At 39.3% G+C, this 25,583-nt stretch overlaps 1 protein-coding gene across 8 annotated transcripts in view; it reads right to left on the bottom strand.

Annotated features, from left to right (window-relative positions):
• Positions 1-25,583, bottom strand: part of TJP1 (tight junction protein 1) — a 188,113-nt gene that overhangs the window by 137,968 nt on the left and 24,562 nt on the right. For 2 of the 8 annotated variants that reach the window (XM_054169225.1, XM_054169226.1), the window contains exons 1-2: positions 18,040-18,336; positions 8,857-8,989 (exon numbers count right to left, since the gene is read on the bottom strand). In XM_054169225.1, coding sequence (XP_054025200.1) covers positions 8,857-8,989; positions 18,040-18,206 — 300 coding nt within the window. In that variant the 5' untranslated portion in view covers positions 18,207-18,336. Of the gene's footprint in view, positions 1-8,856; positions 8,990-18,039; positions 18,337-18,653; positions 18,763-18,850; positions 18,890-25,583 lie in introns of those variants that run through there. The other 6 variants (XM_054169227.1, XM_054169228.1, XM_009911253.2 and 3 more) reach the window with 6 other exon arrangements.

The raw sequence follows: 25,583 nt of genomic DNA, 5'->3' as shown, positions 1-25,583 counted from the left end.
AAACCAGCCTAACATCAATCTCTGAGGAAGTTATGGAGCACATCCTCCTGGGGACTATGAAAAGTAAACTATTACAAAGCCAACATGGATTCACCAGGGGCAGGTTGTGCTTGACAAACCTGATTGCCTTCTATGACAAGGTGACATGCTGAGCAAGCAGTGGACATTGTCTATCTGGATCTCTCCAAGGTTTTCCATACAGTCTCCCACAGCCTCTTCCTTGAGAGACTGAAACTCGATGACCCAGACAAAGCTGTTTAATATCTTCATTAATGATTTAGATACTGGAATTTGGAGCATCCTGATGAAGTTTGCTGATGACACAAAAGTAAGCGAGTAGTGGAACACTGGAACAGGTTGCCCAGGGAGGTGGTTGGGGCCCCATCCCTGGAGATATTCAAGGTGAGGCTTGACAGGGATCTGGACAACCTGATCTATTTGAGGATGCCCCTGCTTACTGCAGAGGGGGTTGGACTAGACAACCTTTGGAGGTCCCTTCCAACCCAGACCTGCGATTCTGTGAAGCTGACACCCCAAAAGGGAAAGCCACCCTCCAGCAAAATCTTCACAGGCTGGCAGAGTGGGCAAGAAGGAACTGTATGAAGTGCAATGAGGTCAAGTGTAGGTTCTTGCACCTGGGGAACACATAACCCAGGCATGCAGCTCAGATTGGGAGCCACCTGGCTTGAGAGCAGCACTGTGGAGAGGGACCTGGGGGTCTTGGTGGACAAAAGGCTCAACATGAGTGAACAGTGTGCTGCAGTGGCAAAGTCAACAGGATGCTGAGTTGCATTAATAAGAGTATCACAAGCAGGGATAAAGATGTCATTCTCCCACTCTGCTCAGCACTGGTCAGGCTGCACCTTGAGTACTGTGCACAGTTTTGGTCCCTGCTATACAAGAAGGATGCGGACAGGCTGGAGAGGGTCCAGAGAAGGCCACGAGAATGGTCAGGGGACTGGAAGACCTGTCATTAAGAAAGGCTGATAGAACTGGTTTTGCTCAGCCTTGAGAAGAGAAGGCTTACAGGAGACCTCATGACCATAGGCAAGTACCCTAAAGGGCAGCTGCCATGACAAGGGAGACTCCCTTTTTTCAAAGGGTCAAATGGTAAAGACAAGGGGCAATAGGTACAAGCTGCTACTGGGGAGATTTGGACTGGATGCCAGATTATTTTTTTTTTTTCACCATTCAAACTATTTCAAGGCCCAGCCTGGAAGGGTGTTGAGACATCTCATTTAAGCTGTATTCTTCCCCTGAAAGGTTGGACTAGATAACCCTTGAGGCCACTTCAAACCTGGTTTTCAAAATCTATGAAACCCAAACTGAGCATGACTGCAACATCTGCAGACACTCTATCCACATGATTTACAAATTAACCTGTACCTGTCCATACTCCAGAAGTACTTCCATACTAAGATGGCCTGACTGCAGTGCTGCTTGGTGACAAAATCAACTGAGTACTACAGAATCTCACTTAGTGAAAATCTCATTGCTTAAAAACTCTTGAATACCTGAAAGCCTTATTTATAACTGTGGATATTGTCTTTGTGCAACAGCTACTGAAGATACTCTGATTTTTCACTTAGATCAATTCTCATATTTCAGGAAGAGATATTCTTCTGTACATTTCAGTGCACAAACAAGTTTTAAATGTGTGGGCAACACTAGTTTTTTCATCTTTAACCTGCAGTACTGCCAGGCACAGACCATGGGATCCTGTTTCTGAGACACTAACAGAAACTGAAGTGTCTGAAGGTCATAGGAAACATTTCAATTCTTTCAATGGAAAAACGAGCAAGAAATATTTCTACTCCCACAGAACACTGCATTCTGAGGGTGGCTGTATTTGCATTATAGGATAATTATTATTTCCTTGAAATTACTGTATCTTTTCAGACAGGCAAATAGTGTCCACATTTAGACATATATTTCATGCCAGAAAATGGCAAGCCATTTTTGAGAACAAAAGGAGCATGTATGTTTTCACAATAACAGAAATCAAATTTTAAAGACCACTGTAATTAATCACTCAAAAATTCTAATTTCCAAGGGTAAACAGTTCTGGCAAGGACAGAAAATTGGACAAATCATCAAGACCAAAAGCCCAAGAACCTCATAAAAATATTAAAACAGACACGGTACTAGAATTCTCAGCTTATACATTCTAGTCATATACTTGAAAAGCCATTCACACTGACACGCCTGTTATTTGCTATTTTTAAGCACAAGGGTGAGAGCCTGCAACAGAAATTGTTGCAGTCTTTGTTTCCTCATATATAACCAGTCAGCCACTCTGAGCACAACAATGGAGAAAGGTCAAACAAATAAAATCTATCAATACCAGGAAAATAGACTGAGAAATACAATCTGTACTTCTGCTCTAGAAATATATCACTGAAGAATTTCAGGTATGAAAGAAATGCACTTATACTCAGAGACAATTTAGATTCACTCACTGGAAGTTACTTTACACAGAAACAACTATTTACTACACAAATATGTAATGCTTAACAAAATGCTACAGTACACAATTTATACCAAGAAGCCTTGGCTTTCAGAAAAACAAAAAATAACAAAAAAATGTTAGCATTTACCTAAAGAAGCTTATACTTGCACAAATGCTACTCTTTTTCCTGAGTCATCCCATCAAACTACTTTAATACAACATTGATCATCATGTGGTAGCATATAGAATCCAGTTCAGAAATATTAAGACACTCAAGGGAGCTTAGAGGTATCTCAAAAACAGAGACAGTGGTCACTCTTAATTGCCTCTCTACTTCCCTGGATCCCTGTGCTAGCTGAAGGACAAATGGTTGGACCTTCACTCTGCTTGAGGCTTCAGTTCACTGGAATGTAACTACATGTGTGCTGTAATCTTGAGACCGAATGCATTAAACTAGTATCCTATACAGCCACACAAAAGGGATCTGATATTATGTTATTTAAAGATGAACCAGATGATGGCCTACACACCTTTCAATATTTTAAGAAATGAGAGACATGACAAGTCACAATCGTATGCTGAGTATCGTGGTGCTGAAGTAATCAACCAGGTATTCCTCTAACAGCTGCCAAAGAGTGTTTCAGTACAGCTCTGTCTGCCCTAATTCATAATGCCATTCTGAAAAAAAGCTAAAAAATGCACTCCTTCAAAAATATATTCCTAATTAAAATGTAATGTAAATCCACTTGCTGGTATAATGACTGATATGGAGTTAATATCCTCAGCATTTAAACTGGAGTGATGAATTTTGTTCAGAAACAGAAATCAATCAGCCTGAATCAATTCAGAAACACAAATCAAGGTTAATCATCATTTAAAGTTTAGTAAAAAAAAAAAAAAAAATCAATAAATCAAATTATTTGTTCATTTATGGTTGAAATTTTTAGGAGAATCTTGAAGCTGCATAAGGTTCACCTAGTATTGTGCCTAAGATTTCATAATTTGCATCAACATTTAGAATAGTTCTTAGATAAAACTTCGGAGTAGTTTTAAAACAAAAAGCAAGATGATAGAATAAAGGATGCTGAAAATACACTCCTTTCCCAGAGGAACTGCCATCTTGGATCAAAAGCCAACTTTTTTTATTTTCCATTAGTACTATCTCACAGAAGATGTTTCTTTCTCCTTCCCCCCCCCCAAAGAAAAATAAATCCAGAATTACTTTGCATTTAAAACTACTCACTGTGTATGTCAAAACCAGTAACGCGTACTTTTCCCCATTGCATTCAATGTACTCGATCAGTGAAATACAAGAGAAAGATGTAAAGTACTTTAATTTAACTGACTGTAAAACATGTTCATCAGTCAAATAAAAATTTTAATTCATTTTAACTACCTTAGGCAAAACAAAGTGGTCAAAACCAGCTCTAGTGGATACAGTCAGTGTTGTGTTCATATATCCAGCAATAGATGGAATTCTAATTATTATAAAGGAGTCACAGTACAGCAACAATTTTGTGAAGCAAGTCTAACCTACTACAGAGGATTTACTCCTTGGAAACAGCTGCATAACAACCACATTTCTCTGAACAGTAACAAATTAAGGGCATCCACAAGACTCCAGCTGTGCTAATGAATTCTTCTTTCCACATTGACAGAGATGATCAAAATACCTGCAGGACTTTTCATAGAATGTCAGTGTTCTAATGCCTCCATCCTAAGAAATAACTCTGGCACATATGATTCGTGTTATTTGTCATTTTATTAGTTTATAGACACATATTCAAAATAAAGTACTCTGCAGGAAAATTTTGGACAAATGGAAGTATAAAATCGTAACAATTTGATTTAAAAAAAAAATTAAACTATAGAATAATATCTACCACCTCAGAAGCCACTTATAAGCTAATTCAAAGGGAAGATGAGTTTGGGTTAGATTCAATAAAATAGAAACTGCAGTAAATCCATGCTCTTCAGTACAGACTGGATTGCCTTGCTCAGCAATATGCACTACAGACTAGTTAAGCTGTATAGCACAATATCCTGTTCTGAAAACCAGGTATTTCCACTGAGGGGACTGCAGCTAATCACAGCAACAATTAGCCAATGTACTGGTAAGAACAAACAGCAAATTGGTTCTTCAGCCTGCCGTATACTCTTAAAACCTAACAAAGACACTAGGGAAGTGAAATAAGGATGTCATCGGAGACAGTCATGACAGTTAATCACTGAAGCTTCTGAACAGCCTTGAAACTTTATTACAAATTATAAAGCAGGTGACAACAGCCACAACAAAACCATGTAGGGACACAGCTGCTTTCAGAGAACGCTGGTGCACATGCACCTCCTTGCACATGGAGCATGCTGGGCACACACATATCCCCACAGAGAGCAAGTGAGGTCAATCACTCCATTCTGCTAATGAGACCAGGCAAGCATGGAGAGAGATACAGACTATCTACATCTCCTCTACAAGGAAGCATTTTAAGATATCATACCCATTCAATGGCAGAATACTACAGTGAACTAAAAATTAACATTGTAGGTGAACATGTGCATGCCGCCCTACCTTAAAACGACAACTGTGTTATCTAACTCTCACTTTCTGATTATCTCTTCCTTTGTTGCCTCTTCCATTTTGTCATGCATTCCACAGTGCTTTATTCAGACTGCTCTTTGTACTTACTTGTCTCTCTTTTCTCCTTTTTTGGGTTATCTCTGACCCTACTGTGTTACTTTTGTATTCTGCTGCCTCACATCCACTGACCTCTAAAGCTCCAGAACACAGTGATTCTACCCAAATTCACTCCACTGTCCGTACATAGCAGGAAGAGACAAAACAATGCATCTGGAAAAGGCAGGACTAGAAAAGAATGGAGGAGTGGGAGGAGATAAAAAAGGGAAAATAATAAAACCCAAACAAATGACAACTCACCATTTCTGTAACATTTTGCAAAACTATTCCTTGGAATGCCTCCCTGATACAAGTGGAAGAAAATTAGAGATTAACTGTCTCACTATGACTGGAGGTTAACTGAAAACTTGCTGTGTATGTGTCTATTGAGAGCAGGCTAGCACCAGCTGCCTCCAGAAAATATGCAGAACTGCACTTGTTTATATTGTAAATAACTGCAGTGCTCTGATTTCCAAGCAGAGCTCCTTCTTCCACAGACCGATTTAAGCCATATTCTTTTAAACATACAATTTTCAAGATACTGATTTTAGCAACATCTTAATTCCAATCAGAACTACAATACTAAAAAATAACAAGAAGGTATCTTAGACATTATCATCACCATTAAAGTTCATTAGACAAGCTTTCAAACTCTCCCTTGCTGTCATTCCCACCAAACAGCAAGCATCTCTGTCTCAAAGGGAGAAAAGGGAACAATTCCTCTGCATCTATGCATTGTACAGGTGGTGAATGGTTGTAATGCTGTGAGCAATGTACAAAACCTGTCAAATGGTCAGCAACCACAAAATCCATTCACACATCTCCAGGCTGTTTAGACTCTCAAGGCAGTTTACACACAGATCATGACAGCTCCCCAGCAGCCCCAGCGCTCTATCACACAGGGCAGTCCCAAAATGCGCCTGCATCCTAGCACATCCTTCAGAAGCCCTAGCACCAGTGCAGCACTTGAACACCTTGACAGACATATGCAGCTAAAGAACCAAAGGTTAGTAACATCTTACCTATTCTTATAAAAAGATCATAAGGTCTTTGAAAGTAAACTCTTCATATTTGCACAATGCCTAGTATGACAGAATTGCTCAGAAGTGCTACTGCAATACACAGTAGCTTGTGCAAAGCCAGAGTTTGTTTCAGTGCAAAACACAGGTAGTAAACACAGTATTTTCATCTATTGGGTTTTTGTATGCCCATATTGCAATGAATTCCAGAACTTTCCCACTGGGGACACATTTCATCACACTTGGAGAAGAGAAAACATAACAATTTTCACATCTTTCTGCTGTCAGGATTTGTCCTTAGTAAGATTTTCCTTTGTAGCAAGGAACAATAGGTACAAAAAGGATCAGTTTGGGGTACACACAGGCACTACTTATTTTAAAGTGATATCCAAAAATATTCAGAATTATTAATGGATCTCAATCTCGTTACATGATAAAGAAAATCAACAGTTCACTCTGTCTGCATACAAGTTATCCACATATTGAAATACAAAATCTTTCATCTTTGTGGTACATAAAATGGATATACTGCAACATCCAATAGTTTTAAAGAAAGTTTTAAACAGCCCTTTGTCCTCATTGTGTAAGAAAATTTCTCACTTCCAAATCTTTTTTCTGTTTTATTCTATATGCCATTGCTTGAACTATCTTAAAGGAAAACATGCTTAACATGAAATCTGGAAAGATTTAAGCAGGCTAATTACCTCAATAATTTCATTAGATCTATTCTTAATCCCAAATTTAAAACAATAAGAGTACCATTATACAATAGTAAGACAGATGTCAGGGTGATTCCGAATTATTCAGCAGCAAGAAAATCCATACTTGTAACTCTGATTTCTATGCTTAACTAAACTTATATCATCCTTTAACATGAGATCTCAGAATGAAATGTGAGCTTCCTTTCCTGATCCAAATTATCAATATTTAGCCATTAATGTATTAATTTATTCATATACAAGTATGCACTCCACACATTTGCATGCTACAGATACAGACATGCCCAATTATTGTATCTCAAATCTCTTTGCAAAAGGTTCTATGGCATGCAAGAAATTCTTTTTACCGTTGGCTATAATCTCTTTTTCTTTGAAGGCCCCAAGAGTAGAGACAGCCTTAGATAAAACTCCTTAATAGGACCACACAGAGGAAGACCCACATAGCACAAGCTAAAATTATTGTTTCAGTAATCTCATTCCCTAAGGGAATTTTAAACCTTTGGTAAGGTAATGGCTACACTGATACCACTGCTGCCACAACAGTTTGCAGACACACGCCAAAACCAGTGTTGAATTGGGCAGTGTGAGTTGTGGCATGCCACTGAGCACAGGATAACTGCACCTGTTTCCCCAGCTATGGGATCCAGGTTTGCAGTACTAACACACTGCTAATAGTATCTGGACACCATACAACACACTAAATTACAAATCCTTGCTACTAATTTAAGTACTTCTTTAACAACAAAGCACAAGGTTTGTCCCAAAGATACCAGACAAAATTTTGTAATTAGAAACAACACTCCTGAGCAAAAAAAACCCAGAACAAAACAGTTATGCTACTTGTATCATCTGTAAAAAACATCACACTGAAGAATGCAATGTACTTAAAACTATGGATTTGCTGTAAAGATGTTTTCCAAAATTGCATCTGAACATTTTTAGTTACAATGTTTACATTACCATCTAACGCCAGACAGCACCTTCACATCACTACTGATCTGCACTTTTCAGACAGCACTTATTTCCCATTTACCTCCTTCATCCTCATATTTAATAACAGGTTTATAATTGAACATATTCTTCAAAACTACATGGTATTCACTTATCAGAACATCACTTGTTTTGGCAAAATTTCCTCCCAGTTAGTTGAGAGGTGTAGCTTTCAATGGTTTTTCAGTAAAGAATTTTTGAAAACATCCTGCCTTTCAGACTAATTCTAATATTTTGTTACCAGTATAAATTGCAGGAAATCTACTTTCATGTCCCAAACACTTTCACACTAACAATACCTTTCTTTCATCATCTGAACATAAACAACACTTTCTGAATTAAAAGTAGTGCAAAAAACTATTCCATCTTTCTCAGTTCAGGAAAATCTCTACAACATCATCTATACAAACACTTTGAAATCACAATTACATCAGATTTTCTCAAACTCTAAGACAAATATATCTACACCCTAATCAGAAGTCAAGAATATACCAGTACTGCTTAACCCCAGTAAGATATCCTCTGTCATACTAGCATTTAAATTCCATAAGCACACACAGTTTTTAGGAACATTTCTTTCTTTTTCTAGTACTGTGTTATAGCCATACACAACTAGAATAATTCTGGAGGTTTTGTAAGACTTACCTATTTTACTTTAAAGACAACTTCCCTGATATAAATATGAAACCAGAATTGGAAAATATATTCCATTTTTTTTATATACTCCATTTTGTGTTAATTTCTTCAGCTTATGCAGGCAACATTAAAATCTGACAGCAAGATTTTTATCTAACGGTTGCTGAAGAACAGAGGCCTGGTTATGCATCACTAATTGTACCAAAAAATATCTTTTTTCTTCAAAACTTTGTAGTGTTGAACTGCAAGTACATCAATACCTTTTCTAATTCTGATAAAGAGATACATCCAATGCAAACGGAGCACCTGCCCCATTAGCAAGATTCTCATAAAAGCAAGTAGGATAAATGTAAAATACATGGTACTTACAGTGAATTCACAGAAATCAATGCTGTCAAGACTTTTGCTTCTATGTATTCTCCCTTTTATTCTTCTTAAAGAGGGCTTTCCCTGACTTACACTACAGGTAGCACCATTGGGATTTTCAGAAGAAGGAGTTACCCTGCCAAACAAAAAGAACCACATATCAGACAAAGAACCAATGTTTTCATTGAATACATTTGCTTAAACTAAAAAATGTACAAATGGAAAAACATTGTCATGCTATAAGAAGGAGCTCCAAGTGACAAAATAAGACCACAAAAATCTCCAACTCCCATCAAGTCCACCACTGCTTGCAGATTTAGTCACAAACACTGTGTAGTTTTCATTTGTGTACAAAATTTTGAAGCATATTAAAAAAAAAAACAAACCCAGAAAAATATATTTAACTTCTAAAATGTTAGAAGGAATGTATTCCTCTTTGAATTCAGTGAAAAATGGAGTCCTGGGATACATGTTGATGACTGTCAGTTAAATCAGTGTAGCCTGGCAGTATTTGGCTTTTGACCTTTTCCAGTTTGAGTGCTAATGGCACTTCAGCTACTCTGGCAATAAATAATGATGAAGAACAATAAAATGAACAAGTTCTGTTAAAGTTATAGGGGTACTATATTAAGTAGTTAAACTTTACAAGAGCTTTCATCACACCACAGTCTCCACACTATCCTAAGGGGAGAACGTAACTAAAATATTTTGAGTAAGCAATCCATATTTCAAGGAGCTTGTTTGAAAGCTGCCAATGAGTAGAAGTGGAGTTAACAATTAACCAAATGCATTAAGGATTGCAAGGTCAATATTTCAAACACAAAACAGTATCCAGGCAGCCTGACACCACAATAGGAAAACTGCATTCCAGCAAATATGCATACCAAAAATCACCTAAAAACTATAAAACTATTAATGTGAAGATTTTCACTTGTTTCATATAATTTCTCAGCCACAGGAAACTTCAAAAAGTGTCTTAAATGAAATATAATATACTCCTTTTTTGCATTTCCCAAGATTTTGGACACCAGTTCAGTATTTTTCTCTATAGTGATTCACTCCCAAGAAAACAAATTAAGTACATGTTTTACATTCTTTTGCTCAGAAGTAATGGATTTGGCATGCACATAAATATTTTTACAAAAAAGAAAGAAAGGTGGAAATGTCTTATAGATACACATCACCAAAAAATGGTGTTGCATACAGTGAGCCACATTAATACTTCATATACCATATTCAAAGTACAGAATACAGTAACCAAAGCCTAAATGCACCCGTTTGATCAGTGAGACTCCTAGGTCTACACAGCTTCATGGCCAGTATGAAAAGTTGCAATAACCAAACTCGAAAATGAGAACAGATCTTTCCAAATATCTTATTCAATTTATAACATAAAGCCCTTTATTTTTTGTTGAATTACAATGATTATCAAATTGGTATTTTGTTTTCAGATGCACAAGTTCTTTGGGTTTTTTACACATACACACATGTGAAGGTTGCTGTTAAGTTCCCTTGAACACAACTACAATATTCAGACATTTTAATTACATTACCAACTCCCTGCTGCAATTGCACCAGATTTTTTGGTACAATCATGTATTGATTGAATTCTGAGAAACAGTAACATACTTATTCACAGAAGAGAAACTGCAAACATGCCACAGATTCTCTGCTAAAGGCTCTGAAAGAGTTACCACAAGAGCTTTTCAAAGAAAGAACATTGCTCAGTTTCAACTCTTGTTCCACAGACAGCAATATTTACAGTGATAGTCCATTTCTATTGTATGAATGTATCTTCTGTTACCAAGCTCTCCATACATCTCTGGTAAGGTTAATCCAGATGTAGGTAACCCTACATGTTCTGAGACAAGTGACGATCCTGGAGTCCACAGAGAGATACATTATTTCAGTAGTTAGAGGTAGGTATTTTTAGTCTCTCCAGAAGATCTTTGAGGTTTGTCTATTTCATTACTTGTCACTGGGGTTAATAAATCTTCACGTGCACCACCAGTGAATTAAACACTTGGTATCTTAGACTTCTTTATACTTAACAGAAAATCTTTTAAGCAGCTCTAAGCTGCATTGAGCTTTTCTTCATTTTGAGCTGTATTTTAAACCCCTTACTCCAGGGCCTTACCTATAAACATGAATTTCTTTAAGTTGCAAGCCTTTTATTGTTTTCTGATACTGAGAAGCCTTTGTAAAAAAAAAAAAAATCAAAGTAAGAAAAACCTTACATGGAAGGAAAAACAAGTAAAAACAATGACCTAATGAAAGTCACGTAGTTTTAAGACTGAGCTAATGGCATGTTTGGAGCTCTACTCTTTAAACACATTTGAAGAAAAATGGACTTGCTGACTCTGGAATCCATCCATAATTTCATTCAGCTGGAGAATAAACTACTGCTACTATTTGTCAGCTTCTGAGATTCAGAAAAATACTTTTAAAATACATATAAGTTCCAAAAAATCATGTCATAGCATAATTGAAAGATACCATTTAACTCCTTAAAAAAAAAATCATTAATTTCTAGATTACTTTGTTAGAAAAGAAAGTATTCTTTAAACAACTAAAGAAAATTCCAGTGTCATCACTGGGAATCTGGAAACTCTGCACTATATTGTGCACCAAAGGAAGGATATGAAGCAAGACATCAGTATCTACAGAACCACGGTGACTCTCTGAGGAGACTCTGGGACATGTCTGAAGACACTAAATAACAGCTTTGGCTATATCTCAGTATTACAGTTTTAGTAAAGAGACACAGTTACAGACCTGATACAGACTTGGGTCTATTTCACTCCATCTTCAGCAATCATCATTCAGAAATCATCTATGAGGACAGGCTGCAAGAGTTGGGGATGTTCGGCCTGGAGAAAAGAAGGCTTCCTGGAAGACCTTAGAGCAGGCTTCCAGTACCTGAAGGGGCCCTACAAGAGAGCCAGGAAGGGACTTTTTGCAAGGGCTTGCAGTGATAGGATGAGAGGGGATGAGAGGGAGTTCCTGGAAGTGTTCAAGTCCAGGCTGGATGAGGCCTTCCGTCACCTGGTCTAGTGGAAAGTGTCCCTACCCATGGCAGGAGGGTTGGAACCAGATGATCTTTAAGGTCCCTTCAAATCTAAACAATTCTATGAATCTATTAATCCATTTACAGTAACACTGACGAAGTATTGCAGTACTGCAACAGGAACTCTTTCAAGAACTAGAAATGTCCACAAGAAATACGTCTCAAAAGAGAACAAAGTTGCAAGATGAAGACAAGTGTCAGATTCATTGAGGCCAAATTCCTAAGACAACACCCAAAGTGTTTGACTTGAAACTAAATTATTCAACAATCCAACAAATCACTTTTAAAAACCCTTCTTACTTTTGATTCTTGATTTGTGTTTTCAACATGTTCACTGTAATTGCAGAAACCTTTTATTAATGACTACTGAAACTACGACACAATATTCTATGGTTCTGACATCTAAAATTAATTAAATTTGCTACATCTGATTATCTCATCTTTATTGGTATTAATTAATAGAAAATTAATACATGAATTGCTAACTCACTGACTGTAGTATGTGCATCAGGGGTATAGAGGAATTATCACAAGTTAAGACAGAAAGATTTTTAAGAATCCTTTTAAAATCTCTGCAGCTCATCCACTACTTCAAGTGCTTTTGACCTGAAGCCGAAGAATGCCATGTTCAAGGTAGTCTGCAGCTCTAAAAAGTAGAATATAGCATCAAGATCTTTGAAGGAAGTGAACAATAATTTCAGGTGCCTTTCTAGCAATGTGCTATTTTAGTTCAAATGATGAGTTTAATATTCTGGAAACAGAACATATTTCTAATGGAGCTCATCATGAGAATGTAAACTACGGCACCCCAATTCATTAACTTGTAGAAGTTTTAGTCAAGTGAAATTGAATAACTTTATAAATCCCAACTGGAGCCCAAGGCTCTTATTTATTATCCACAATTCTTACAACAGTTTCATTGACCTTGACTGTGTCCTGTTCATATATCACATTATATAACTGTGACTCTGAATTACTTCTCTAGTTTGTAAAAGAGCAGAAAACCTTAAACCTTCAGTAGCTGTATTCCACTGATGAACATGCCAGCCTTACAAAATACTACGCAACAGTGACTTCAAGCTGCAGCATCACATCAAGGGTTAATGACTTAATAAACATCATAACATAGTTAGCTGGAACATACATAACCTAAGGTTTTCATTAATAAACATTGTATTTATATTCTACTCCTACTGTTTATAACCATCTTCTATGTTACCTGTTTTTTGTAGTTACATTTTGTCTGAAATGACCAATGTCATGCTGTTTTCCAGGCAGACCAGTTAGACTGAACAGCTTTTAAGAACTTTAAAAAAAGCCAACCTTTTCTTGTTCAGTGATGAGAGTTCTGAGCAATTTTATTAAAAGTAACATCAGAATGTTTGGGGGAAAAAAAATCTTGAAATGACACATTTTCTGTATTTGCTTTCCTATTACAGCATTAATGTTACAGTTAATGCAGAGAGGACAAGTTTTTGCCAACTATATAGTCTCAACAAGAATTACAATGGTGACAGGATTATTATAGTTCTCGTACACGGCAAGTTGTCTGCCCCTCTTCTAAAAACAAGCAGCTAGGTACTTCTAGCAAATTATAAGTAGTTTAACAACATGTAAGTCAAACTCCTTCCTCTAGTAGTTACACAAATTTCAAATGAGAGATATGGAAAATATCCATCATTCTATGTCCTCCCTTCAGAAGACAGGTTTCAATACTACAGAGAGGACATCAGTTGGACTCAGCTAAATATGAGCGATCAATACACCTATAGACTCAAACACAAGGAGGGGAAAAGCTGAAACTTACTCTGACCTAACAGTTGTAATTGCTCAGTATAAATGGTGGGGGAGTGGGGCAAGGAAACGTTGATTTTAAACAATTACTAGCTACACTGAGCAGTCAGCTGCTATCCTGAATTCTTGAGCACCTCTGCAAATATCTTCAGTTGGGTATCCTGTCTTCATCAGAGGGGAAAAAAAATAGTTTGCAACATTAACAAATCCTTACAATGGGCTAAACCAAAACTGCTATCCCCATTTCAAACAAATATTAACAGGAACCAGTAATCACGAGTGGAAAGCATCCATTCTCATGATCTGTATTTTTCCACATAGTTCTGTAGAGATACCCATGAGGTTCTTGGATGCTTTCTCTCTCCTATACTAAAGTGACATTTTCCATTATTTGATTATAGAGTAAATACGACTCTACTTAGAACATAAACAAACAATGTCACTTTTCTCCCTAGAGATGGCCTTAATGATAAAACAGGCATCCTTCATTGTAAGCCTAGACTCCTATATCCAGCTCCAGAATGAACACAAAGACTCCAAGTCAAGAAAGCTTTAGATGAGTGCTTAATTCCAGAACCGTCAGTTACCCCTCAATGATTTCAAGTAAGTTTAATCCCATGCTAGAAAATAGATGTCCCTGTGCAGTATCTTACAAGAAGCTGTAATTTAACATCCAGGCTTCTCTATCACATTCTTTTAACCATAGCACCAAACAGGGGAATTGGAGCCTATCAAAATACAAACTGTAGTGCATTATATCTGCATTCTTTCCAGCATCCTAGATTGCCTCACTCTTAAAAGGTGGAGATCCAAATATGGAATAGCCTCAGCCATTTCCATAACATTCTCCACATTGAAGACTTAAAACTAACAGAGGTTTTAGTCTTATTTCCAAGGGGAACAGAGAGGGAGTAAGTCAAAGCAGAGTTAGTCTTTCAACATAAAGACAAATGCTTTAAGAAACAGCAGGGAATATTAGCAAGGAGAAAAATAAGAGTTGCTAGGATATCCTGTTCCCTTTTTTTTTGTTTGCCTGCATCTTGTTACAGCACAGCAACATAATATTCAGCGTGTCAAGAAATAATGGTCTACTTGTGCAGTTCCCCTTAATATTATGATTTACTATTTCCCTATTGTAAAAGCATTCAGGTTCATATTGACATTTCAGTAAATATTTATGTCCACTACTGTTTCTAGTTCAGCAGTCAGTTTTTTCTTGAACACCTTAGCAAACGTTAGTCCCTGCTGTGGTCTTCTTGTACTAGTAGCATTATGATGATGTGTTTTGCATCCAAATACTGTCCCCCACAGCAGATGATTCAAAACATCCTACTTCTCTTATTAAGGTTCCTACATATCAGATTACAACACTGCACAAACACAGGAAAGGGTCTAATAAGCAGTTCAGGACTACAGCAACTCCCTTCATCACCAAGTCCGAAACTCTACTGCTTCAAGTAAAACTCATCATAAACCAACCAAGCTGCTCAATAAATACAAGCAAGTCTCTGCCTCCACCACTTCCCACCGCAAGCTTGCGGCACAGCTCCCTTCTCTTTGTTCAACTGTCTGTTTAATTTCCAGCTAGTTTAAAACAATTTATTCTTAAACCACCACAAGAGAGCAAAGTTCATCTTTTTTGTTTTCATTTGTTGCTCTGCCTTCAGGCATCACAGAATAGGACTTATATTTGGGGGGGGGGGGGGGGGGGGGGGGGGGCAAAAACTGGAGTGACAGATGCTCTATAAAGAAATAACACGTTGTTACCTTTTTCATTTTCTTTCAGTAGGATTCAGGTGGATTATCTCCACCAACAAAAAGATGAGTATTTCAACCCTTTTTTATTAAATTATGTGTTCACTTCCACTTACAATATGTATCAATACATGGAAGAGTTTATGAATCTCATTGGTACAGAGTGTCGAAAGTTTTTAAAAATAAGTAAATTAAAAAAAAAAAAGAGAGAGGAAAAAGCATCCTCTGATTACAGGCTGACATTGTCTATCTATGTTCTTTAAGTAGTTTTGAGGTATCCAGTGATACAGTACTGGAATACATTTTTTGTTTATCTGCTGGAAAATTTTGCATTATTTTAGTAGCAGCAACATACTCCTCTCTCTAATACTCAGATTTACTTAATGCATTATTTGAGACAGACTCTGCACAGATAAAAATAAATTAAAGCAAAAGGACAAAATATCTTTAACAATCAGAAAAGAGTAATTCATCCATAAACATATATTCTGCCCATACAAATACTGTCTAATGTTATCAAAGGTCTCAAAGGAAATATGACCATATATCATGTTGCCAATTAATAAGAATATCCCAAACACATTATTTCAAATGCTCAAGTAAATCATACATCTAACTTAACTTTTATTATTTTTCTTTCTTAACAACCTTAGTAAACTAAATCTTCACACAGCATTGCATTGCAGCAGCATGATGTCAAGTTATAAATGTTATGAAATGCCATGCTTACAGTATTAGTGGGGATGCACTATGCTGTTTTGCTATCCCTCAAAAAGCACCGAATTACACCATGAAAGCAAACAATGTATAGCTGATCTAACTCCAGCTGAAGACATAAAGTAGGAGTTGGATCGGGTCCTTTTGGACCTACTTTTAAAGTATGCAAATATAGGCAACTTCACTTTAACATACCAGCAAAGAAAACATTTCCAAGGAGAAACAGCAAATGTGACTGTTTTCATTATATTGCCCTTAATTAAACTTCTTAAAAGAAGTAGCACACCATTCTTACACTGCTGCACACAGACAGGAGTGGCATTTTGAGGAGAATTAAATAGGTATGGTACACTTTATGTAACTTACATAATCAAATCAAACCATTGAATACACTATATAACCTCTGATAAAATGTATTAGAATTTATTTGTATGTCAACACATTTTTGTCTAAGACTACATTTGACTTTGTACATTACAGTTAGGATGAATAGATTTACCAGATTGTGTTCTGATCTGCAAGGAATAGCAAGATTTGGAACTAATGACAGAAAGCTTGCTAGTTCTACATGATGTTCCTTCAAGCAATGTATTTCCTCGCCACTGTCTACGCTAGTTGAAAACGTGGGGAAAAATGTTTAAAAACGCAGTCTACAATTCATGCAAGGCCTAATTTTGTTACAACTGCTGACATTAAAATAATCCTATTTGTGAACTACCTATTTTTAAATAAAATGACCTATCATGTCTTCTGTGACACTTCACTTTTCCTCACCAGGAACATCTAAGCAGACCACTACCACCTAAGCATTACTCCCAATCTTTTATAGATATGACATTCTCAGTATACAAATTTGTTCTTGATATTTTCCTCCCAGAAAAATGTCAATTCACAGGCAGGTTTGCAGATTTTTTCCTTATAATCTGTCCTGATGACAATACACCGCTTCAGTCAAGCTAACGGTGGACTCATATGAGTCCATGAATGACTGGGTATTGCAGTGCCATATGCTTGTCAGTGCCCTACTCACCCACATTACACCATTATACTTTAATACATTTTTCATAATATATTGTTGATTCATCCAGAAAAATCAGTTGAGCACACATCACCCAGCACTGGAAAAAAAGTCAGGGGAAGAGCAGACTTCAAATAAAAATTATCATATACGAACAATGCTACCTCCATCATTCACTAAGCTATTAGACTTGTATCGCTCTTTTCTGTTTTCCCAATACACCTGCCGGCAGAAGCAGGGCCGGGGGAATTCAGAGCCCAGTTTTCTGCACAGATCGGGGCGAGGTTGAGAATGCGCTACAGTCGGGGGCAATATTTGGGCTGTCACGCAAGCGGCAGACCCTGCTTGAGCTACTCTCTTGCCCCTCTGCTGAAGCTGCCATTGCCATGCGTCCAACTGTGGGTCTCCCTGGCAGCGTACGGTAGCACCCGTGAGTCGTTAGGAGTGGGAACCATGCTGGCAGCCACGGAGAGCGCCGAGCCCAGTGTCCTCCGGCGGGCCCCAGGGCCGGCGAGCGGGCGCGGCGCGGACAGCTCCTCCGGCAGCACCGCACCGCCGCCGCCTCCCGGCGCTTTCCACACGACTGGCGGTGAATCGCCGGGAACTTTCCGCCCCAGAGAAACCCGCTGGGAGCCGCAGGCCCGCTCTCGCTCGGCGCCCGGATCGGTTCGGCGCCCCTCAGGCGGCCGTCACGTCCGAGGGAAGCCCCCCGCAGCCCGCCCGCCCGTCCCGCCGCGGCCCGCGCCTCGCGCCCGGCCAGGCGCAGCACCCCCGCTCTGGCCCGGCCCGACCCGGCCCGGCCGCAGTGCCGCCAGCCCCGTTTGTGCCTACTCACCACAGCTTCCTCTTTAAGGGCATCAGACTGCCCCTGTTGGAGGCGGTCACCCCTATGGCCATCTGCAAGACAGTCAGGTATTTCTGATACTTCATTTTGCCGTCGCCCCCCCTGTCCCTGCCTCGTCCCCGCCGCCGCCACCGACAGAGTCTCTCCAGCCGCTGCATGCAATCATCAAATTTTTATTTCCAGGCATCTGCCGTCCCTGCGTCGCGCTTCTTCCCCTCCTCCTCCTCCTGCCGCGCTCCCTCTCTCTCTGCCCCCCCGGCTCACGCTCTCCTCCTCCTCCTGCCGCACTCCCTCTATCTCTGCCCCCAGCTGACGCTCTCCTCCTCCACCTCCCGCCGCGCTCCCGCTATCCCTGCTCCAGCTGACGCTCTCCTCCGCCTCCCACCGCGCTCCCGCGCTCTGCCCTCCCCTGGGCCCATGCTCCTCTCCTCCTCCTCCCGCTGTCGCACTCCCTTTTTCTCAGCCCCCCACACCTCGCGCTCTTCCCCCCCAACTCGCTGCTGCACCTTCCCTCTCCCCCGCCGTGCCTCCAACTTGCTGCGGGGTTGCCCCTCCTCCGCGCCCTGCCGCGCTGCCCGCACCTGCCCCCGCTGCCTCCTCCTCACCTGGGCTTTCTCCTGGCTGCCGCCTCCTGCCCCCGCTAGGCCCTCGGTGGGGCCTCGGCCTCCCTCTCTGCCCCCTTGCCCCACAGGCCGGCCCGCCGGTGGGGCCGCTCCTCCCCTTTTCCCCTGGATAAACGGGCTTTCCTAGTCATTCCTGCCCGCTACCGGGGCGCTCCCGCCTTGCTCCCCACCCCAGTTACCTGGGGTATCCCGCCCCCGCCCATGTGGCGCAGCTGCTGCTCTGCCCTCCCGCCATCAGAGGGGCGCCATGTCGCAGCCCGGCTGCCGCGCAGCGGTACCCTCTCCCCGCTGTCTCGCTGGCCTCCCCGCTAATCCCATTAGCGCCTAGAATAGCCCCATGATATTTTAATGATCCCCCCCAACCCCCACCATCGCCAGTGTCGGTTGTGGGTTAGCGGTAACCGGCCGGCGGAGGGAAACGCCTCCCCACCTGACGAAGAGGCCCTGTGGAGGCGGTGAGGTGGAAGGGGAGGGTGAGTTAAGGTGAGGGTGAGTTGAGGGTAAAGGTGAAGGTGAGGGTGAGATGGGATGCGGAGGCGGGCGGGCCGGCCGGCCAGCGGGACAGCACTGCCGCAGAACCAGCGCTTCCCGCAAAGCCTCCCTCAGAGGCTGTTGGCGGGCAGCTCCCGCCGCGGCACCCCCTCTCCACCGCCCCCTGCGCAGACATAAGGGGTGCCCACCTACTTCAGCAAAAACAGCTGAATGCTCAACTGTTATAGTGGCCTTAGATGTGACACAGTTACCGTTGCAACTTTAATCTGCCTTGTGCCTTCCTCACGCTCTGCCCAGAGGTACAGAAGATTGTGGCGTTTGGCAAGTGCTTTTGGAACTTACTATAAAACATGGTACAATACAATCAGAGACCCTTCTGAGCAGACATTCCTGAAGTGAATGCTGACACACTGATCAATAACAGTGAGGAATACTTTGCCTAGAGATACCCTTTTAAAGTACATAGGTATTTTGATGAATGCAGATATGAACAATTCCATGCCAAAGTGACTTTTCATTAAGATGTTACAGTATACATAGTATGAATTGTAACACATACCCAGAATTAAGGTCCTAAGGTGGCACTGTCAGATAGGAAAAATACTGTGAACAGTATTGTTGCTTTGTGGTGCATAGGTGAGCATTTCAGTGATTATTTTTCTTCTTTTTTGTGTGTGTAATACACACCTCAAGAATGTAATAGACTGCATTCTGCCTAGGCCTGTCATTCACAGGAAGCAGAGAATATATGTATATTACTTATAAGACCAAAGACTTTAACTAGAAACACAGTAGTTGTATTGCTGTAGTTAATGAGATGAATGGGTTTGCATTTGCAGCCAAGAACTCTAAATGTGTACAGATGTCCTGAAATTCTGTATCATGAATTATTTTTAACATGCAGATGGATACTAAATGTCCAGTATAAGTTTGTACATCTACAGCCCTCAAGATACTGTTAGTGAGTTCTTTGGTTTTGGAGAGATCAAGCATTAAATGCAACGAGGGATGGCTAATTTGAAATTACGAAGGTGAAGGAGGAGGAATTAAACAGTGCTAGTAGTATACTAACTGAAAAGTCTGTATCTTCTTCTATTATCTGTAGACAACATCAAATCAGTTTGAAAATCTGTACAGATCTTACGTGGCCTTAAAAGCAAAAAATGGTAAACCAATATGTTGCTTTCTCCATATTTGTATCTTGTCATCATAGGTGTCTAAGAAACCTCTTGTTGCCCATGCATGTTATAAGAAAGTGTTTTTATTCTCACCATCATTAGTAGAGTGCTAGATGTATTGCAGTTGAAATACTCATTTACACTTGTGCAATCCTATTAAGAAAATCATTTACATCTTGAAATGGTAGGAAATGCTGCCTAAAAGAATGATGTGACGGTATTAGTTTGAATGTCACATTTCAGTTTGAATGTTACATCTGTCAATTAGAAAAACAGATGTTATTCTTACATAGAAATTCTCAAAAGAAAAATCTGGTCTTGCTCTGGTTGTAGTCATGGACATTTCACAGAGAAGACCATCTGAGAATAGGGGAAGCAAAGTTTATTTTAAAAAATGATGAACCAGGAAGAAGCTGAGCTAAGGCCAAAATTTATACAGTAGATATCCCTGCAAGAGAAGCAGTCTGATCCTATTTGGTGTTCTCAGTGCAAACTCATTCTGTCTGACAAGATAGATTCTCCTTCTCTGCAGAAAACTGAAAGATGCTTAGATTTTATTTTTTTTTTAACCAAGTGTACAATTTGAAAAACAGTTTAATTACTGTTAGATTACTTTGGCTTTATCTAGTTATTTCATAGTTGGTTTTTTTTTCAGTACAAACCCAAGCAGAACCATAGTAATTTCTTAATTTTATTTGCCTGGCAACTTAACTGTAGACTTTACCTCAGAACAAGATCTATGATCTATCTGTTGCTTATAGTCTGTGATGTCCCTGCATCTTCAAAAGCCTGTCCCCAAGATGACCTTCCAATGTCTCTGAAGAACAGACTGCTCTTTCAGACTGTAACAAGTTACAATATTATGTATGACTTCTGCACTTGAACAGACATGTGGTTGGCACAAACTCAACTTCTGTTTATCTGTACAAGAACAATGATGTATCTAGAAGATAGATGGAGGCACTCTGAGAAAGTGGACTTGAATGCAGTGCATGTGATTTAATCTTGGCCCTTGCCTTGATGTTTCTAAGTGGAATGCCAGCTATTGTCAGCAATAGACTAACTGGGTGCAACTTAGAGGATGTCTCTGAGGCAGTTGTATTTTGGAGCTCCCATCAGCAGCTAAGAATAAGGGAGTGTAATTGTGATGTAAAGCTACTTTCAGCCTAAGTTGTGCCTCTCACTTTTTCACTGGTATGGTTAGAATATAATGAGATTCCAGGTAGTGCAAAGCAAGATTTGGCAGCATTATCTACTGCTGATTTAGATTTGACTTCAGTAAGCCTGTCACTAGAACAGAGATTTTTGAACCTTATAGTGCTTTCCTTTATCATTAGCCCTTCATACATTCCTGTAGTGCCAGTTGTCACTAGGTGCCACCTTTTACAAACTGTCACCTGCATCACTCAGAATTGACTGAGCTCACAGGAGGAGAAATTTGTCTCTAAGAAGACTTTTTGGAAACATTACAGAATTGCACTTTGAAAAGTCCTGGCTATGTTTAAATTAGAATCATAGGATCAATAAGGTTGGAAAAGACCTCAAAGATCATCAAGTCCAACCTGTCACCCAAGACCTCATGACTACTAAACCATGGCTTCAAGTGCCATGTCCAATCCCTTTTTGAACACCTCCAGGGACAGTGACTCCACCACCTCCCTGGGCAGCCCATTGCAATGGCCAACAACTCTCTCTGTGAAGAACTTTCTCCTCACCTCGAGCCTAAACTTCCCCTGGTGCAGCTTGAGACTATGTCCTCCTGTTCTGGTGCTTTGGTTCGGATAATGTAGGTTTTTTGCAATAATGAAAGGAAAAAGAAACCACACCTGTAGCTGACACAACTGTGCTAGTGAAAAAGCAAAAATACTCTTTTTTTCTTTCTTTTTTTTTTTTTCTGATGTAGCTTCTTTTGTTAGGCAAAGCTGTATAAGCTACAGCATCTGATGAAAAGAAAAAATAATCTTACCAGAATAAATGGCATAGTACTGCCATGTACAGCAACTTTTTGAGGGTAGATTAAGCCTTAATGACACATTTAAAATTTTTGATTGCATTCGTTTTTAGGTTGTCACAATTGTATTTGAACTAAGGCAAACACTAAACTTGTTGCTGGTTTTATGGCATAATAAATAGCATCCTTTATTTGCATTTTAGAATAGTCTTATTTTTAGCTTTACGCTGCATATAAAAGAGGCTTTTCATGCAGTACTCCATGCTGTGCTGCTGTGTATGCTGAAGAATTAGCATTTTGTTCATTCCTAGGATATACCTGTTCCTCTTGCTGAGTTTTACTCCAATGACTGGAGATGCTCAGGTGGCCAATAAGACCAACAGCATCTTGGCCTGTATCAGGAATAGTATAGCCAGAAGGAGTAGGGAAGTGACCGTGCCACTGTCCTCAGCACTAGTCAGGCTGCACCTTGAATACTGAGTTCATTTTTGGGCCTCTCACTGGAAGAAGGACACTGAGTTCTGCAGCATGTCCTGCAGCAGTGTGTCCATTGCAGAAGGGCAATGAAGCTGGTGAAGGGTTTGAAGAACAAGTCTTACGAAGAACAACTGAAGGAACTGGAGTTGCTTAGTCTGGAGAAGAGGAGGCTGAGAGAAGATATTGTTGTTCTCTACAACAGCTTGAAAGCAGGTCAGTCCTCCCCTTTAGTATCAAGTGATAGAATGAGAGGAAATGGCCTCAAGTTGCACCAGAGTTTCTTCACTGAAAGAGTGGACAGGAATTGCAACAGGTTGCCCAGGGCAGTGGTGGGGTCTTTGTTCCTGGAGATGTTTAAAAATGTGTAGAGATGGCACTGTGGGACACGGCTACAGTGGTGTTTTGTCAATAGTTAGACTCGATGATCTTAGAGGTCTTTTCCGACTGAAACCATTCTATGATTCTGTGGTTGGTAAAACAATCCTGATACACAGGTCATATTCTATGCTTCTGTGGTATTTAATTTGATTTGAGAACTTTTTAATACACAGTTCAGTTGGTAAAGTGGCAACGTTCCAGAGACTGATACAGCCCTGACATTAAAACATGACACTAGCTGACTGATCTCCATCTTTACTCTAATTTAATCTAAATCTTCTTGTTTACTAAAAAAGATTTTGTCTGCAGTACTTGGTAATAATATTTTATTCTATTAATTTGTACCATCAATTATAATTGTAATATTAATAAACATTTATGTTAACTAAGAGCATTAGTGCAGATCATTCAGGCAAGGAAGCTACTGAAATGGATTTTTTTGCCATTTCTGTCTGTCATGTATGAGCTTCATACATCTCCCATTTTCTTTCCAAAAAGAAAAAGAAAGGGATCATACCTGTCAATGTCAAGCTTTCATTAGAATCTACAACTATGTCAGATGCAGCGACCCCAGGGGTTATTTTCTCTGTCCTCAAAAGATAAACAAGTGTGTGCTTGTGTGGTTTCTATCTATGCATCTACAATACAAAATTCTGTAGCTTTGTCTGATATCTGAGGGCTTGTCTATTCCCACATGTTTCTTCCATAAACTCCATGTTATGTGAAGATACAAAGATGAATACATCATCAGGAAGGAATTAAAAACAAACAAACAAAAACCAAACACACAAACCTACTTAGGAATTGTCCTTTCACACTTTACTGCACAACTGACAGTCTACAAAAGAAGTTCACATTTTTGAAGTGTCCTCATGAGAAGCTAGCTTGATTGTTGGCAAAAATCTACGGGGCTAACCAGATTCAGGCTAGAACAAAGTGTACTTGTACTGCCATTATCCAGTACTGTTATATTTACTCATGTCTTGCAAACTTCTAAGATTTTACTCTTTAAAAAATTAAAGAAAAAATATCCAAACATCATGTTAATCCTGGCAAGCATAACCCTCTCACAAGATAAAATAAGCTTAATGTAGAAAAAAAAAATAAGCATATGCATGAATACCATTAGTACTCTCTGATACAGTTTATTCATGTAGAAAACTACTGGAGGGAAGAAATCACCAAGCATATGATTTCAATGTGAAATGCTAAAGAAAAAGAAGCTTGAGTAACAACACTTCCCAGGAAAGATTCTAAGAAATAGATTGCTATCTGTAACAACCTCAGTATACAAAGAACAAATTAATTAGTCTTGCTAACTGTGTGTTGTTAGAACTGTGAGAGTATGTATCTGAGGTGAGGTGTTACCAGATCTTGCTATCATTCTGGGATGTACAGTCGCTAGTAGCTTTCATTTTCAGACGTTACACCTGATGAGGAAGCCTCCAAGCATAGTGTTTAAAAGAAAAGGCAAGATTGTGAAAGCAGGAGACAATCATTCCTTGAAGCAAGGGTGTGGAATTCTGAAAAACTAAGATTTAGGATGTTGGAGGCTGAGAAAAAAAATTTATATCTGAACTGTTGTGGCAGATATGTTCCTGAACGACTGTGAAAACTGGGGAATGAGAACCAACTCATAAGATGGTACTCCATTATCTATAAAGACTAATTCCCTATATCTCTGCTTTTTTTTTTTTCTTGAATAGTGAGTTCTGTATGGCATGACAGCTGTACACATCAGAATATCTACAGCAAAATGAGAGAGTACGACTAAAATTTAAGTAGCATTTTCTGACAAAATTTGTATGCATGCCTCATTTTATAAATTAGTTGTAATTCAGACCTTTATTTAGCTTCCTTAATATGTTTTCTTAAATGGTGATAGGGATGTTTCCACATCCATGACTTATACAGCCTGGAGGCTAGCTGAGTGTTTCATGAATGTACTGAAATTGTTCCAAATCCAAGCTGAAGACTGCTTTACATGTCTAGTTGTATATTTGCACACTTACTAGAAATATGAAAACCATTTTTCAGTTTCAGGAAGGAAGTTGTCTTGTTACAATACATATGATGATCAGCTGTATACTCTTTTAATCAGATTACCAGTATAATGAAAATTAATGTAATAGGATTTACTATAATTAGATGCAAGTATACAGTAATCTGCTATGAAAAGAACACAAAAAATATTAGTGGAGCTCATTACAGGAATATTGTTTATGCTAACTATTTTTTTTTAAATCATACTAAGCCTGATTTGAATTTTTTTTTATTGACACAACTTTAATCAAGCAATTGAAGCCAGAAGGGTTTGTAATAGTCAAGTATTCCTCTTGTGTGGGACAGAGAGAAGTGGAACTAAATGCAAACAGGAAAAAATTTAAAGGACTACAAGCCACTGATTTCATTGTCCTGTCTGAATAGAAGATAAAA

Source organism: Dryobates pubescens, chromosome 17 (genome assembly GCF_014839835.1).
Source record: "Dryobates pubescens isolate bDryPub1 chromosome 17, bDryPub1.pri, whole genome shotgun sequence".
In the NCBI taxonomy this organism is placed as follows: domain Eukaryota; kingdom Metazoa; phylum Chordata; class Aves; order Piciformes; family Picidae; genus Dryobates; species Dryobates pubescens.
This window is presented reverse-complemented; position numbering and strand designations above follow the sequence as displayed.